Below are 12,252 nucleotides of genomic sequence, written 5' to 3'. Positions count from 1 at the left end.
AATAAGCCCTCAGCTGGCAACAGAAGGATTCTATGGGCAGCATCTTAGGAAAACTCCACCATTGTAGACTGGATTCCCTGTTCAGCCACAGATGGGAAAGAAAATAGATACGAAAATAGTCTGATGAAAACAGAGATGTGCAAGCTAAATATCACACAGTGTAGAGACACATTTTAAAGGCAAAATATCAGGCATTGATAGCTAGAGATAAATATGCGCTTGTAGTTTAACATTAAAACATCACACTACTGACAGCCTCCACAGCCATCAGTCCTATGTTATGTGTCTTGCAATTCTGAGATTTAAACTGTATTACAGTCATGTTACAGTATATTTAACTGAAGTCTGGTGAAGGCACTGTCAATCACGTCAGTTTATGTAATCATGTAAATAGCTGAAGCAATTCTTCTTTCACGTTGCCAGTGGTGGCTTTATTGTGTGCATGTAAATGTAGCCAAATATGACTAATTGAATGCAGCCTTATCCATCACTTATGTAAAACAAACAACAGGCAGCTGGCAAGATAATTAAATGACATTTTAGTGTTCTGCCGATTTGGCTGTGAAGACACGTGTGGTTACTGTGCAAATCATCTTCTGCCTAAAAAAAAAAACGTCCCTTATCTTCAAAGACGTTTTTTACTGTGGATGCAATGGATTCATCTTCTTGCACTGTTTATTTTAGGGCTGCAGCTATTGATTCTTTTCATTTTTTTTTTTTTTTATTAATCTGCCTTTTTGTTTGAATAATCAATTGGTCTTGGTAAAACATTTCCGTCAAAATTTCTAAAGCCCAAGATGATGTCATCAAATTGCTTGTTTTGGTTGATTAGCACCCACAGAACCCACAGATATTTAATTTGTTATCTCATAAGACAAAGAAAATCAGCAAATCCTCACAACTGAGAAACTTTTACTGTCGATAGGCTGATCAATTAATCATTTCATTTAATCATGTAATGCTGTTTTCACATTTTCACAATTGTTTGGAGGAAAAACCTCAAAGGCAATCACTTGTCTTCAACCTTTATTGGATTATTGGAAGTTCAGTTAGCTCACTGTATAACTGTGCACCTACACACATAGTGAGGGCTGAAGATACAGTATACTTTTGCATCCTTTCCCTTCTGTATGAGCAGCCTATAGTCCCTCTCTGATGTCTGTCCACACCATAACTGTGATACATTGTATAACTCACCCTCAAAATACATTTGCTGCGCTGTGTGAAAGCAACAAGAAATACATATAATGTCGTGATAAAAAGAACAAGAGATAATTGCACGCTATTTTATTTTCACATGGTTTTCATTCAACGATTGTGCCAAAACAACTGAAAAAACTGTGATAGTAATTGAGAGTAGATGGTATGATTTCAACCGTCCAGGTGGTCTTTGCACCTCTGGCTACCAATATAGCAAAACATACTTGCCGTGCTCTGGGCAACTTGTGCTTTGTGTCACTGACCGCGCTTTGTGTCACGCGCCATCTGTTCACAAAAAAGTGGACCCAAAATGTCTGGAGGGGATCAGTTCATCAGTGTGGCCAGACTGTGCAAACTGGTCAACATCTGTAGCTTCACTAGCTAGCAGATAATCACAGTGATACGCGTTCATTCTGTTGACCTTTGGCCTGTACCCCCTTCTGCTGCAGAGGCAGCGTTCACCCTGCTGTTGTACTGGGAGCTGCTGCAGTGGGAGGACCGGCCTCTGAGGGATTTCCTCCACTACCCCTGTCAGAGCGAGTGGCAACGCAAGGAGAACCTGAGTCGCAAAATCCTTCACTACTTCAACAAGGGCAAGGCAAGTGAAAATTTTTTCTCATAGCTTTATATCTTACTCCTGTTTTCACTGATTTGAGGCCAGTGTTTGGGGGAATTGTTAAAGGCCTGTCATTTCTGACCCGCACCAGCCTCTGGCTTCACTGCAACAGAACCTCACTCAGTAGAATGTGAAAAATGAAGGCAAGACCAAGTTAACTTAACAAAGTGATGGAACAAAATTAGTAGGTTTGTAGTGGAAAATACAACAGGAACTAAATCACCTCAGATAAATGAAACTCACATAAGTTTATAGATTTTAAAAAAAAAATGTTTTTCTAATAATGTTTCAGTAGCTGTTCTCATCTGCAGTGCAGCTGTTCCTAAGCATAATTAATTTTTGCCCTCATTAACACTGGGGGAGAGACAGAATCCCGAAAGTTTTCTCAAAGTTTTTATCCGCTTGGACACATTTCTGCTAGTCCCCGGTGGCTTTTATTGTTTTGTTATGATGCTTCATTCACCACCTATTGATCTAGGTTCACACAGTGGTTAAGAATTACTCAAACACTTTACCGAAGTAAGAGTAGCGATACCAGGGTGTAAAAATACTCAGTTACAAGTAAAAAAAAAAAATCCTAAATGTTTTTTAAGTAAACGTACAGTAATATTAAAAAATAGGTGCTGTAAAATGTAAAATGTCTTGTTATTTAAAAAACCACGGAGAGATTTATTAATATATATTCTGTTATTTGGGGGTTATTACCGATACAAGCTATACATTAACGTGTCTGTAGCACTTTAATGTTGTAGGAGGTGGAGGTGGAGCTAAATTTAATTACTTTATATACTGTAGTCTAGTCTATACTGAGTAGTAGAATCTTTATCGATGCATCATAATTTTACAGGCTGATCAGGTTTTATGTGTAAAATCATAGTAACTATAGCCAGATAAATGTAGTGACGTATAAAGCAGTGTAAAATGGAACTACTCAAGTAAAGTACAGCAGCCACCAGTAGAATAACCAGAACTGTGGATTAACAAAACGAAATCATCGTATTGTCATTGCTTTGGTATGTATCCTGTGTTTTGAAAGAGGTTTTATGTACTATAGCAAACACTGAATCTCGTGATACAAATACTAACATGTAGCATTTGCTTCGGGGACGACAATGCCCTCTGGACTCTGAGAGCAGTTAAGAAGGAAATAAAAGTGGCCTCCTTCAATAACGCTTTATCGTCTCTTCTCTTTACTGCCGCCCTTCTATAAAAAGACACGAGTCGCTGTTCTGGATCAGCGGAGTCCAGAACAGTGAATCCAGAAATGCGCTTGAAGGCCAACTTGCACGTTCGCAACCTCAGAGAATAAATGGGGGGTAGATGATGCAGAAAAAAAAAAATCTATATACACTTCAGTGACATCTGGATTCCTTCTTGTAAGGCGGTTATCATGTCCACCTCAAAGCACACGAGGGTCAGAGGCTAGGTCGAGTTTGACAAGTTAATGGTCTCATTCCCTTTTGCCTGCACACTCAAGAAATGCTCTAACATCAAATTGCGGGAGTATAGAGCCTGTAGTCAATGTTATATTTCTTTCAGCTAAATTCTACATACACAAGTGTCAATTTGGTTTGACAGCTCCGTATTTCTCCTCCTTTAACATTTTATTTTTCCAATAAAATGTATAAAAATTCCCCAAATAATTTTCTGCAGTTAATTACTATGAGAATTTTTTTTGGACCAATTTAGGATTTTTTTCCCCCTTTTTCTAATTAATATCACGTACGTGTAATTCTTCTCCATCGTTCATCTTTTTCTTCTTCTTCTCATGTTTTGTGTATATTTTTAAATCTATGGTTTTAATTTATGCATATAATGGACCACAGCTTTATAATTATGACCTGTAACAAGCAAGGAATGAGAGAAATAATGGCCATTGGTGAGAAATGGAGTTGGAGTGTGAGGAGAACAGGAACTGAGCAGGTATCTTGGTGCGTGACCAGCGTTTGCTAACAATGCTGTGTTGCTATGATTACTCATTTAGAGGTTAGCAAACATTAGAAAACACAACTTAACGTACGCAGTTCACAGTTGTTGTTGACTTGAGTCTCCGAGTCTTATTACACTATCATTAGAATATAAAATAAATATAGGTGCATGTTTATGCACATACAGCTTCTTGAAGAAAGAAGAAAGAAAGAAGAAAGAAAGCTTGACATCATATTGGCTTCTTTGCAGAGATCACACATATTTTGAAGCTATATTGAATTCTAAGTGCGATATTTTTGCTTTTAGCTGCTTTTAGCTGCTTTTAGCGCTGGAATATAAATATACAGTAGCTTAGTACGAAAACAAGACTCTTATAGAGTCTAATGGAGGCTTTTTTTCCCTACTTTCAAGTGATTTGCAAACATATTTTTTTCATTGTTATTCTGCTGCAGTATAATTTTGTCATTTGTCTCAGTTTTTCTTCCTACAGTAAATGTGTGTATCTAAATCTAAAATTTGCCACAGGGGGCTTTACAATCTATAAGTGTTCTGTCCTTAGACCTTCCATTCAAATCAGGACGACCCCACACACACACACACACGTACACACACACACATACACACACACAAAACCCTTCTTATTTTTGTATACTTCCTCCATCTAAAATGACCGTTTAGTGCCAGTCCTCCAAAGTTTCCAATCTCTCATTGTCATTTTTATGATGACTTCTCATGATTTTAAGCTTTAATGATTTCTTCCATTCATCCTTTATCTCATCTATGTATGACTTTGCAGTGCTGGGAATATGGAATCTCCCTCTGCCGGGAGCTCGCTTTCCAGTATGAGACTTTATACGATTATCAGAGCCTCAGCTGGATACGGGTGAGTGAAGTCTTGCATGCTTCCTCTTTCTGCTGTCATTATCAAAACAAGTGGAAGGTGAGCATCTCGGCTCGCTCTGTCACTGTCATCCTCTGTTATGTCATGTGAAGTGTGTATAACACAATCTCCTAATTACCTGTGCACACCCACACTCATCAGGAAATGCAGAGGATTCAGTAATGTGTGTGATTAAATCATTATTCATCATGACTCTTCTGTATATTTGACATTCTGTGACAGAAAATGGAGGCAGCGTACTATGACAACATCATTGAACAGCAGAGGATTGAACCCGAGTTCTTCCGAATGGGCTTCTATGGCAGGAAGTTTCCTTTCTTCCTCAGGGTAAGACTTAACTAAAAAGCGTTGCCTCTTGTCTGTCCTGACACAGTTATGATTCTGCTGATGCAGCCAGCTACACTGCTCCTTCACGTTTCAGCGGGAGACAGTGTCAGCTGCAGTCTAATAAGCTGGACAAGTTTACACGTTGGGTTCTCAAGTTTCTGAGTGGTATATTGGTATGTGCTGGCATTAAAAATTATGAGCTTTGTGTGTTGTCCCTCTGCCAGCCATCCCGGTCTCATCAAGAATCTCAGTACAATAGTATAATGGAACTCCATCTGTAAAATTTAGCGTCTGAGATCCATCAGCCTCCACATAAATATTTACCTAATTTTCTTGAAAGAAATCTGAGGAGAAACACTTAATCATCCTAAAATATAAGGAAATGTGTCCCCTACACTGTCATAATATCTCATTTCATTTAGGGGCTTATTTAACCAATTCCAGTTTCATGTGCACAAAAATAACAAGCCTAAATGTGAAACTGGTTAATTATTATATCAATAAAGCAGCAGGAGATTTCTTACATTATTCAACAGGACTGGATAAAAAACAAACGCAGTATGCAGTTGGGAATCCAACCAAAGACTCTGCTTTTTTTGTGCATTTTTATCCACCAACACTAAAACCTCTGAAGTGGTACTGCTAATAATAAAACAGCTGGTGCACCTTGTACTAAAACAATAATAAAAGAAAAAATCCGGAGCACTAGAGAAGAACGAGAGAAGAATCACCTTTGACTCCTCTCTTACATTCAAGAAACACATCAACAGCATCACTATAGCGGCTTTCTTCCACCTCTGTTCGCCCATTTCTAATACAGTCAGATGAAAAAAATTCTCATTCATGCTTTCATCTCATCTGCACTGTATCACTGTAACATGCTTTCCTCAGGTTTTACCACTCTTTGGCATTAAAAAAAAAAAAAAATCCAACTAGTCCGAAATGCAGCTGCTAGAATTCATTCTAGAACCAAAGGATTTCAACAACATAACACCGATTCTGTCCTCTCTTCACTGGCTTCCTGTTTCATCCAGGCCAGACTACTAACTGCTATTCGATGATGTGAGCTGCCAGTTTTGCCAGTCAGTGGCAGCCTTGTAATACATCCACCTGTTATCTTCCCTCCTCAGAATAAGGAGTTTGTCTGTCGTGGTTATGACTATGAACGGCTTGAGGACTTCCAGCAAAGGATGCTGGGGGAGTTCCCGCAAGCCATCGCCATGCAGCATCCCAACCAACCTGATGACACCATCCTGCAGAGCGACGCTCAGTGTATCCTATTAGTTGTACTACGGCTATTTTTTTAAAACTATTTTTATAATAAATTAATGTGTAGTTATTCAGAGTGTAGTTATTAACTTGAATTATTACTTGATTTTTGATGTTGGTAATTGCCTTTCAGTTGATTAATCAACTAATTGTTTCAGCATTGCACTAAACACTATGCAATGTTTGTACATGTATATTTATGAGATTATTACAGATAAAATTGGATTGATTTCCATAGTCAGAAAATGAGACTGTATGCATTTCCTCTGAATATCCCTCCTGCTCTTCCTCCTGTGTGAGTAGGCATGTCTTTCTGTCGCTTCCTTGACACTTGGTTTCTAGATCTGCAGATCTACGCCGTGACTCCGGTGTCAGACATCTCTGATGTGCCTCAGCTGGAGCGTGTGCCTGAGAGGATCAAGAGTTTCTACCGCATAAACAATGTCAGCCGTTTCCACTATGACAGGCCGTTCCACAAGGGGCCCAAGGACCGTGAGAATGAGTTCAGGGTACGGTGAGCCAGCAGTGCCCCTCTGAGTCCATTTCGGCCCCACAGTTTTTCCACAGAAAATGCTGAATTCAGACGTAACGGTAGTAAAAGACATGAAATAGATCGAACTCTGGGGAATCTGCAGATGATTCGTGCAGTCATTTTTTTTCTGGATTAATCTGGCCTTTCAGGTGATGTAGGCAGATGTAACACCCCCTGGTGGTCACAGTGGAGGGCCTGCAGCTTTTGGGCAGTGATATCTTACGTATTTCTCTATAAATTTTAATATTCATGACTAAATCCTTAAGGGGAAATCCTAAGGTGTCATTTATTAAGAGTTTAACACAAAAAAAACCCATGCTTCATCAGGACTGTATGGGTGTAGTTTGATCAGATTTGATTGACAGATTTTGACGAGGTTTATATTCATGTCACTGTCACACCGGGTCACCTAAACATGAGGGTAATGTCAGGGGCATCAAAATAACAAAAGCACCGTATAATACAATCACATAGGCCGCCATGATTTTTGAGACATTTTACCTCAGTCTATTAAATCCTCTGTGACTAGTAAGTTGACTCGTGTTGAAAAATAAAAATTGTGATTGTGGTATTAGGTATTCACCCAGATATCTCTGTTGTCTAGCAGCCTTCGAAACGTACACTGCTCCCTGCGTGAACTGCAAGGGAATTAGTCATGAACACTGCACGGTGAGGTGTAGGGTGCGGAAACTGCATTAGCATAAAGGAAAAGTAGGCACAAATGGATTCTCACTCATCATCATAACATCGTAATTTAGACAGATATCTGTTTAGAGTAATAACAATACAAAGTTAAAGATTACCATTAAATTGAAACAAAAAATCTCAATCTCTTAAAATGATGAACAGCAGTGACTGTTTTCACTGCAGGATTTTTGTATGGTATTTAATACTGCAATTAATTATTATTTTCGTTAATTATACATTAATCTGTCAATAATTTTCAGATTAATTGATTAATTTAGTATAAAAAAAATGTCAGAGATGAGTAAAAAATGCTATTTACAATTTTCCAGAGCCCTTGGAAATATCCTAACTTGTTTTTGTCGGACAAACGTTCCAAAAACCAAATGATATTCAATTTACAGCTATATAAGACTGAAAAGCTGAAAATCTTTACATTTTGAGGAATTGATGGAAAATGCTGAACAATGGATGTTTAGCATTTTTTTCTTTTGAAATCACTTTAATGATAGAAAAAACTTATCACAATTGTTGACAATTAGTACTGACTAACAAACCAATTAACTGACCAATTGTTACAGTGTTTATGTTTTTGTAACCCCCCCCCCCCCGTCCACATTACCTCTGTTCTCTGCATGTTTAACAGAGTCTGTGGATTGAAAGAACAACCCTGATCCTCTCCCGTCCTCTCCCCGGGATCTCCCGCTGGGCGGAGGTGGAAAGGAGAGAAGTGGTGAGGAGCTCTAACGTTCGTTCTATTATGTTATATTGCCCCTGAGGGATGCTAGACAGTTTTTTCTCCAGCTCTCTTACGACAGATGTGACGTCACTGTGGTAGCCATGCTTCTGAGGGAGTATGTTAGACTGACAAATGTGAAGTTGTCGTATACATACTCTTCCTCACATAGCTTAGGGTGAATGTGTGTTTTTATTTCCAGGTGGAGGTGAGCCCTCTGGAGAATGCCATTTATGTGGTGGAGAATAAGACCCAGGAGCTGCGAACTCTGATCAGCCAGTACCAACACAGGCAGCATCATGGCAACATCAATCCGCTCAGCATGTGCCTCAATGGGGTTATAGATGCGGCTGTGAACGGAGGCATCGCCAGATATCAGGAGGTAATGTTGTGGGGCGGAGTGAGGGAAGACTGCACCAATGTTGAATGGGGAATCTGTGTTGTGAGAGATCCTCATCCTTTGACTCATCCTCTTCTACACCCAGGCCTTCTTTGATAAGGACTACATCAGCAGTCACCCAGAAGATACAGAGAGGATCACACATCTGAAGGATCTGATGCAGGAGCAGGTCAGGCTCAGCTTTGAAGTTCATCATATGGGGAACTGCTCCTTTGGCAGACTCACGTGATAATGGAGTAAACATCCTTTTCAGTGCTTGTTCTTCTGATTTCTTATAACAGGTGCACATTCTTGGAGTGGGGCTGGCTGTTCACGAGAAGCTGGTGCATCCAGAGATGCGTCCACTGCACAAAAAGCTTGTAGACCAGTTCCACATGATGAGGACAGGTTTACACCATGTGAGCAGTCCCAATTGTGGCTCAGCTTTTCATGTTTCTTTCTGAGCTGTGTTCATTTTTATTCTTGCTGACGTACATGAACTTTGTCCTGTGATGTGAAGTGATGATAATTTGTTTGTGTTGTGATGCATCCGCGCGTGTGCAAAGGTTGCAGTATGTTTATAAGCAAGTGCTTCAATGCACGCGTGAGCAGTGTAATTATTCAGAGCAGTATATGGTTGGGTCCCAGCAGGGTGTGCCCAGTGGGGATCGATTCGGCCCTGCAGGCTGCCCAGGGGTCAACTCTCCTAGAGGCATCCTCTCCTCCCACAGCCACATGAGCCCTGAGAGTGTGCGCCTAATACACAGACACAGGTCAGTCATACACACGGACACACATGAGCACATCTGTAATCCTGGCCCAAACCTTAACCACCATAATGTACTGCATATCTGATATGTAGATCTCACTAGAAATGAATTTGGGCCAACTGTAAGCTGGACTGTGCAGTAGCTGCGTAGGTCCTACAGGTAAATTCGCGGACACACAGAAATAAACGTTTTTTACAGTCTTCAACATTGTCTCTGTCCTACAGCCCTCTGAACCTTCAGGGCTCAATCCGTCACTCGTCCTCCTCCCTGTCCTCTCACACATCCAGTGAGGCAGGAAACCTCGTCATAATGACCGACGGCCTGATGGGAGAGCACCCTGAGGAGGCATTACACATGCAGGTACGGCCTGAAATAATAAAAAACACTGGCATGGATGTAGCTGAATTTGTTTATCATGTTATAAAAGTGCAACTGACGTAAGAACTGGCATTATGTAAAACATAATACACTGCGTAACAACGTGTACCTAATAAATTGGCAACTGAGTGTATAATACTTGTATGTTTTCCTTTGTGATTATCAATTTTGATACTGTAACTATAAGTGCTTTTCTTAACACTTAATTTTATGGGTCCTATATTTTCCATCTAATACTCTGGAAACTTTCCTCTTAATTTCTTAAACATTTTCTGGTATTTAGCTTTAATTTACGAAGATATTTGGTACTAATTATAAAAGAAGTGGAGAAAGTGGTCATTTCCACCTGTTATTAAATACCCTCATGTTATATTCAAGGCTTTAAGAAAAAACTAGGAAATTATGTAGCAGATAAGTGAAAAATAGTTCATACATATAGTATACCTATAGTGCCATATACTCTGCAGTGAAATCGTGGAGGCCTTTCTTGGAAATATCATAGTGGTTAACAGCTAAATTGCAGCTAATTTTTAGGAACTTGTGAAGGATGTTTCCAGGAATTTAGCTGGAAGATACAGTACCCGTAAAGTAAAGAGTTACACTCCTTTTTTAATAATGCTGTTGTAATGCACATTAGTTTTCTGTCTGCTAGATAAAATATAAAAGACAGTTAAAAGTATTTCCTATTCCTGATCAGTGCTTCAGTAGTTTTCCAAATATATAGAATGTCTTCTGTTTTTCAGCCGAGTCCGTCCTCCTCCAGTCTGAGCTCAATCCGCTCCAACTCTTCCCAGATTATTAACTCTGCTCCCTCAAGCGCCAGAGGTAAGTAATGCAGCTGCAGAGAACCGCACTGGAGATGGACACAGAGAATGAAATGATCATTGTCCTGGCCAGTGCCAATATATCTGTATTTGTGTATATTACACGTCTTCATGGACATTTTACCAATCACAGGTGCTCAAGGGGAGCAAGAATTAGAAAAGTTCTTTGATAGATATCTCAAAAATCATATGTACAATGTGATAATATATAAAATACCTGCATTTGTAGGACAATAATTTTCTATGCTACATGTAATGAGGTTGTTGCAAGTAGAAATAGTAAATTTTCCACGTCTTTTCTCTGTCCAGGCTCTCCGTCTTTGCCTGATAAGGCCAAACACAACCGGGAGGTAATGATTCTGTTGCCATCTCATCGTGAGAGGGCCAACAACTCCATGTACTACAACATGGCAGAGAATGGACAGGTGGGACGGAGCTGGGAAGGAACCGTAGAGCTTGTCATTTTTGAAAAACAAAACTGCTAATGATTTGTAACTGTGCTTTCTCTTTTTTTTTTTTTTTCCAGAACAACCACATGCAGCGTGCCTTACTTCAGCAAGTTAGCCCCTGTAAGCCGTGTGCTGATCCTCACATGAATCTGCCAGAGAAAGGTAACACACAAGCAGGCTGAAATGTGCAGCGTTATGTACACGACATGTATTACAGTGTGTGTTGACATTTTTATGTGTTCCCCCTCCAGTCTTTCCCAATGCTCCCAGCAGCTGGAGTCTGGATGGAGAGAACAGGGAACAGGTGTCCTACATGCCAGCTTCTTCTGGAGGGGCAATCATGCCCCCTGTCCCACCCAGGTCCTTCCCACCAGGTTTGCATTTGCTCTTTTTACTTCATTGTAATGGTTTTACTTGGTGTTGAGATCATGTACGTATTTTCATTTCAAATGTATTTCACTTTTGACTTAGCCTAACAAGTCAACAGCAAATCAACAGCAACTCAGCTGATTTCTCAGTGATGTTATCCAGACTAAAATCTGGCAGCAAAAACTGAGCTTGTAAAGCTTACACAGGCTTTGAAGAGCTATTTATGTGTTTATGAGGCCTTCTCCTCACATGTATGAATTTGACTTCTATTTGCAGGGCACTTCCTGATGCACTGTGATGCGTTTCACCACCAGAACAATGACCCTCCCCCTGCCCTGCCTGTCCGTTCTCTTCGAAAGGTACATCCATCAGCAAACCATCATTCTGCATAGACAGACACCGGAATTTTGACTTCATGTCAGACAAGATAAAATATCAGACCCAAACAGCTCTTTAGAAACTTTTTGGGTTTGACACATTATGCATATTTGTTGCTTAGTCAGTTTTATGCAGGGAGTAGTTAGAAACTTCACTCCTGGAACATGTTCTGTCAACCACCTTTGAGCTGGATTCTGTAAAAGTTATGTGCTATTGTTTGATGGTTCTGCTGTGTTCATGTTTAATAGGTTGTCTGGACTGAATTTTGCAGCCCGTTGTTACAAGACGAAGTGTGACTCTGTTTATTCCTCCTCCCACTTTCCTTTCTCCTTCTCATTCTCCTGCTTTTCCTTCTTCTTTCCTCTTGTTCCTCTTTATTTAAATTTACACAAATACATCATGTGGACAATGTGACGCTACAGTGTAATCTTAGCTTTGGATGACACATTGCGAATGTTTGAAATGAAATTTTCGCAGTCTTTTGTCATGGTAACCCTGCCATTACAGAAGC

At 39.9% G+C, this 12,252-nt stretch overlaps 1 protein-coding gene across 1 annotated transcript in view; it reads left to right on the top strand.

Moving 5' to 3' along the window:
* Positions 1 to 12,252, top strand: part of LOC120803303 (dedicator of cytokinesis protein 3-like) — a 48,515-nt gene that overhangs the window by 35,278 nt on the left and 985 nt on the right. Inside the window, exons 38-53 of the mRNA XM_040151644.1 lie at positions 1,650 to 1,798; positions 4,542 to 4,628; positions 4,869 to 4,973; positions 6,104 to 6,245; positions 6,585 to 6,751; positions 8,105 to 8,191; positions 8,397 to 8,576; positions 8,680 to 8,763; positions 8,876 to 8,992; positions 9,186 to 9,346; positions 9,568 to 9,703; positions 10,465 to 10,546; positions 10,855 to 10,970; positions 11,072 to 11,156; positions 11,246 to 11,368; positions 11,640 to 11,722. Of these exons, the coding sequence (XP_040007578.1) occupies positions 1,650 to 1,798; positions 4,542 to 4,628; positions 4,869 to 4,973; positions 6,104 to 6,245; positions 6,585 to 6,751; positions 8,105 to 8,191; positions 8,397 to 8,576; positions 8,680 to 8,763; positions 8,876 to 8,992; positions 9,186 to 9,346; positions 9,568 to 9,703; positions 10,465 to 10,546; positions 10,855 to 10,970; positions 11,072 to 11,156; positions 11,246 to 11,368; positions 11,640 to 11,722 (1,904 nt within the window). The remainder of the gene's footprint in view (positions 1 to 1,649; positions 1,799 to 4,541; positions 4,629 to 4,868; positions 4,974 to 6,103; positions 6,246 to 6,584; positions 6,752 to 8,104; positions 8,192 to 8,396; positions 8,577 to 8,679; positions 8,764 to 8,875; positions 8,993 to 9,185; positions 9,347 to 9,567; positions 9,704 to 10,464; positions 10,547 to 10,854; positions 10,971 to 11,071; positions 11,157 to 11,245; positions 11,369 to 11,639; positions 11,723 to 12,252) is intronic.

Source organism: Xiphias gladius, chromosome 18 (assembly GCF_016859285.1).
Source record: "Xiphias gladius isolate SHS-SW01 ecotype Sanya breed wild chromosome 18, ASM1685928v1, whole genome shotgun sequence".
Lineage (NCBI taxonomy): Eukaryota > Metazoa > Chordata > Actinopteri > Istiophoriformes > Xiphiidae > Xiphias > Xiphias gladius.
This window is presented reverse-complemented; position numbering and strand designations above follow the sequence as displayed.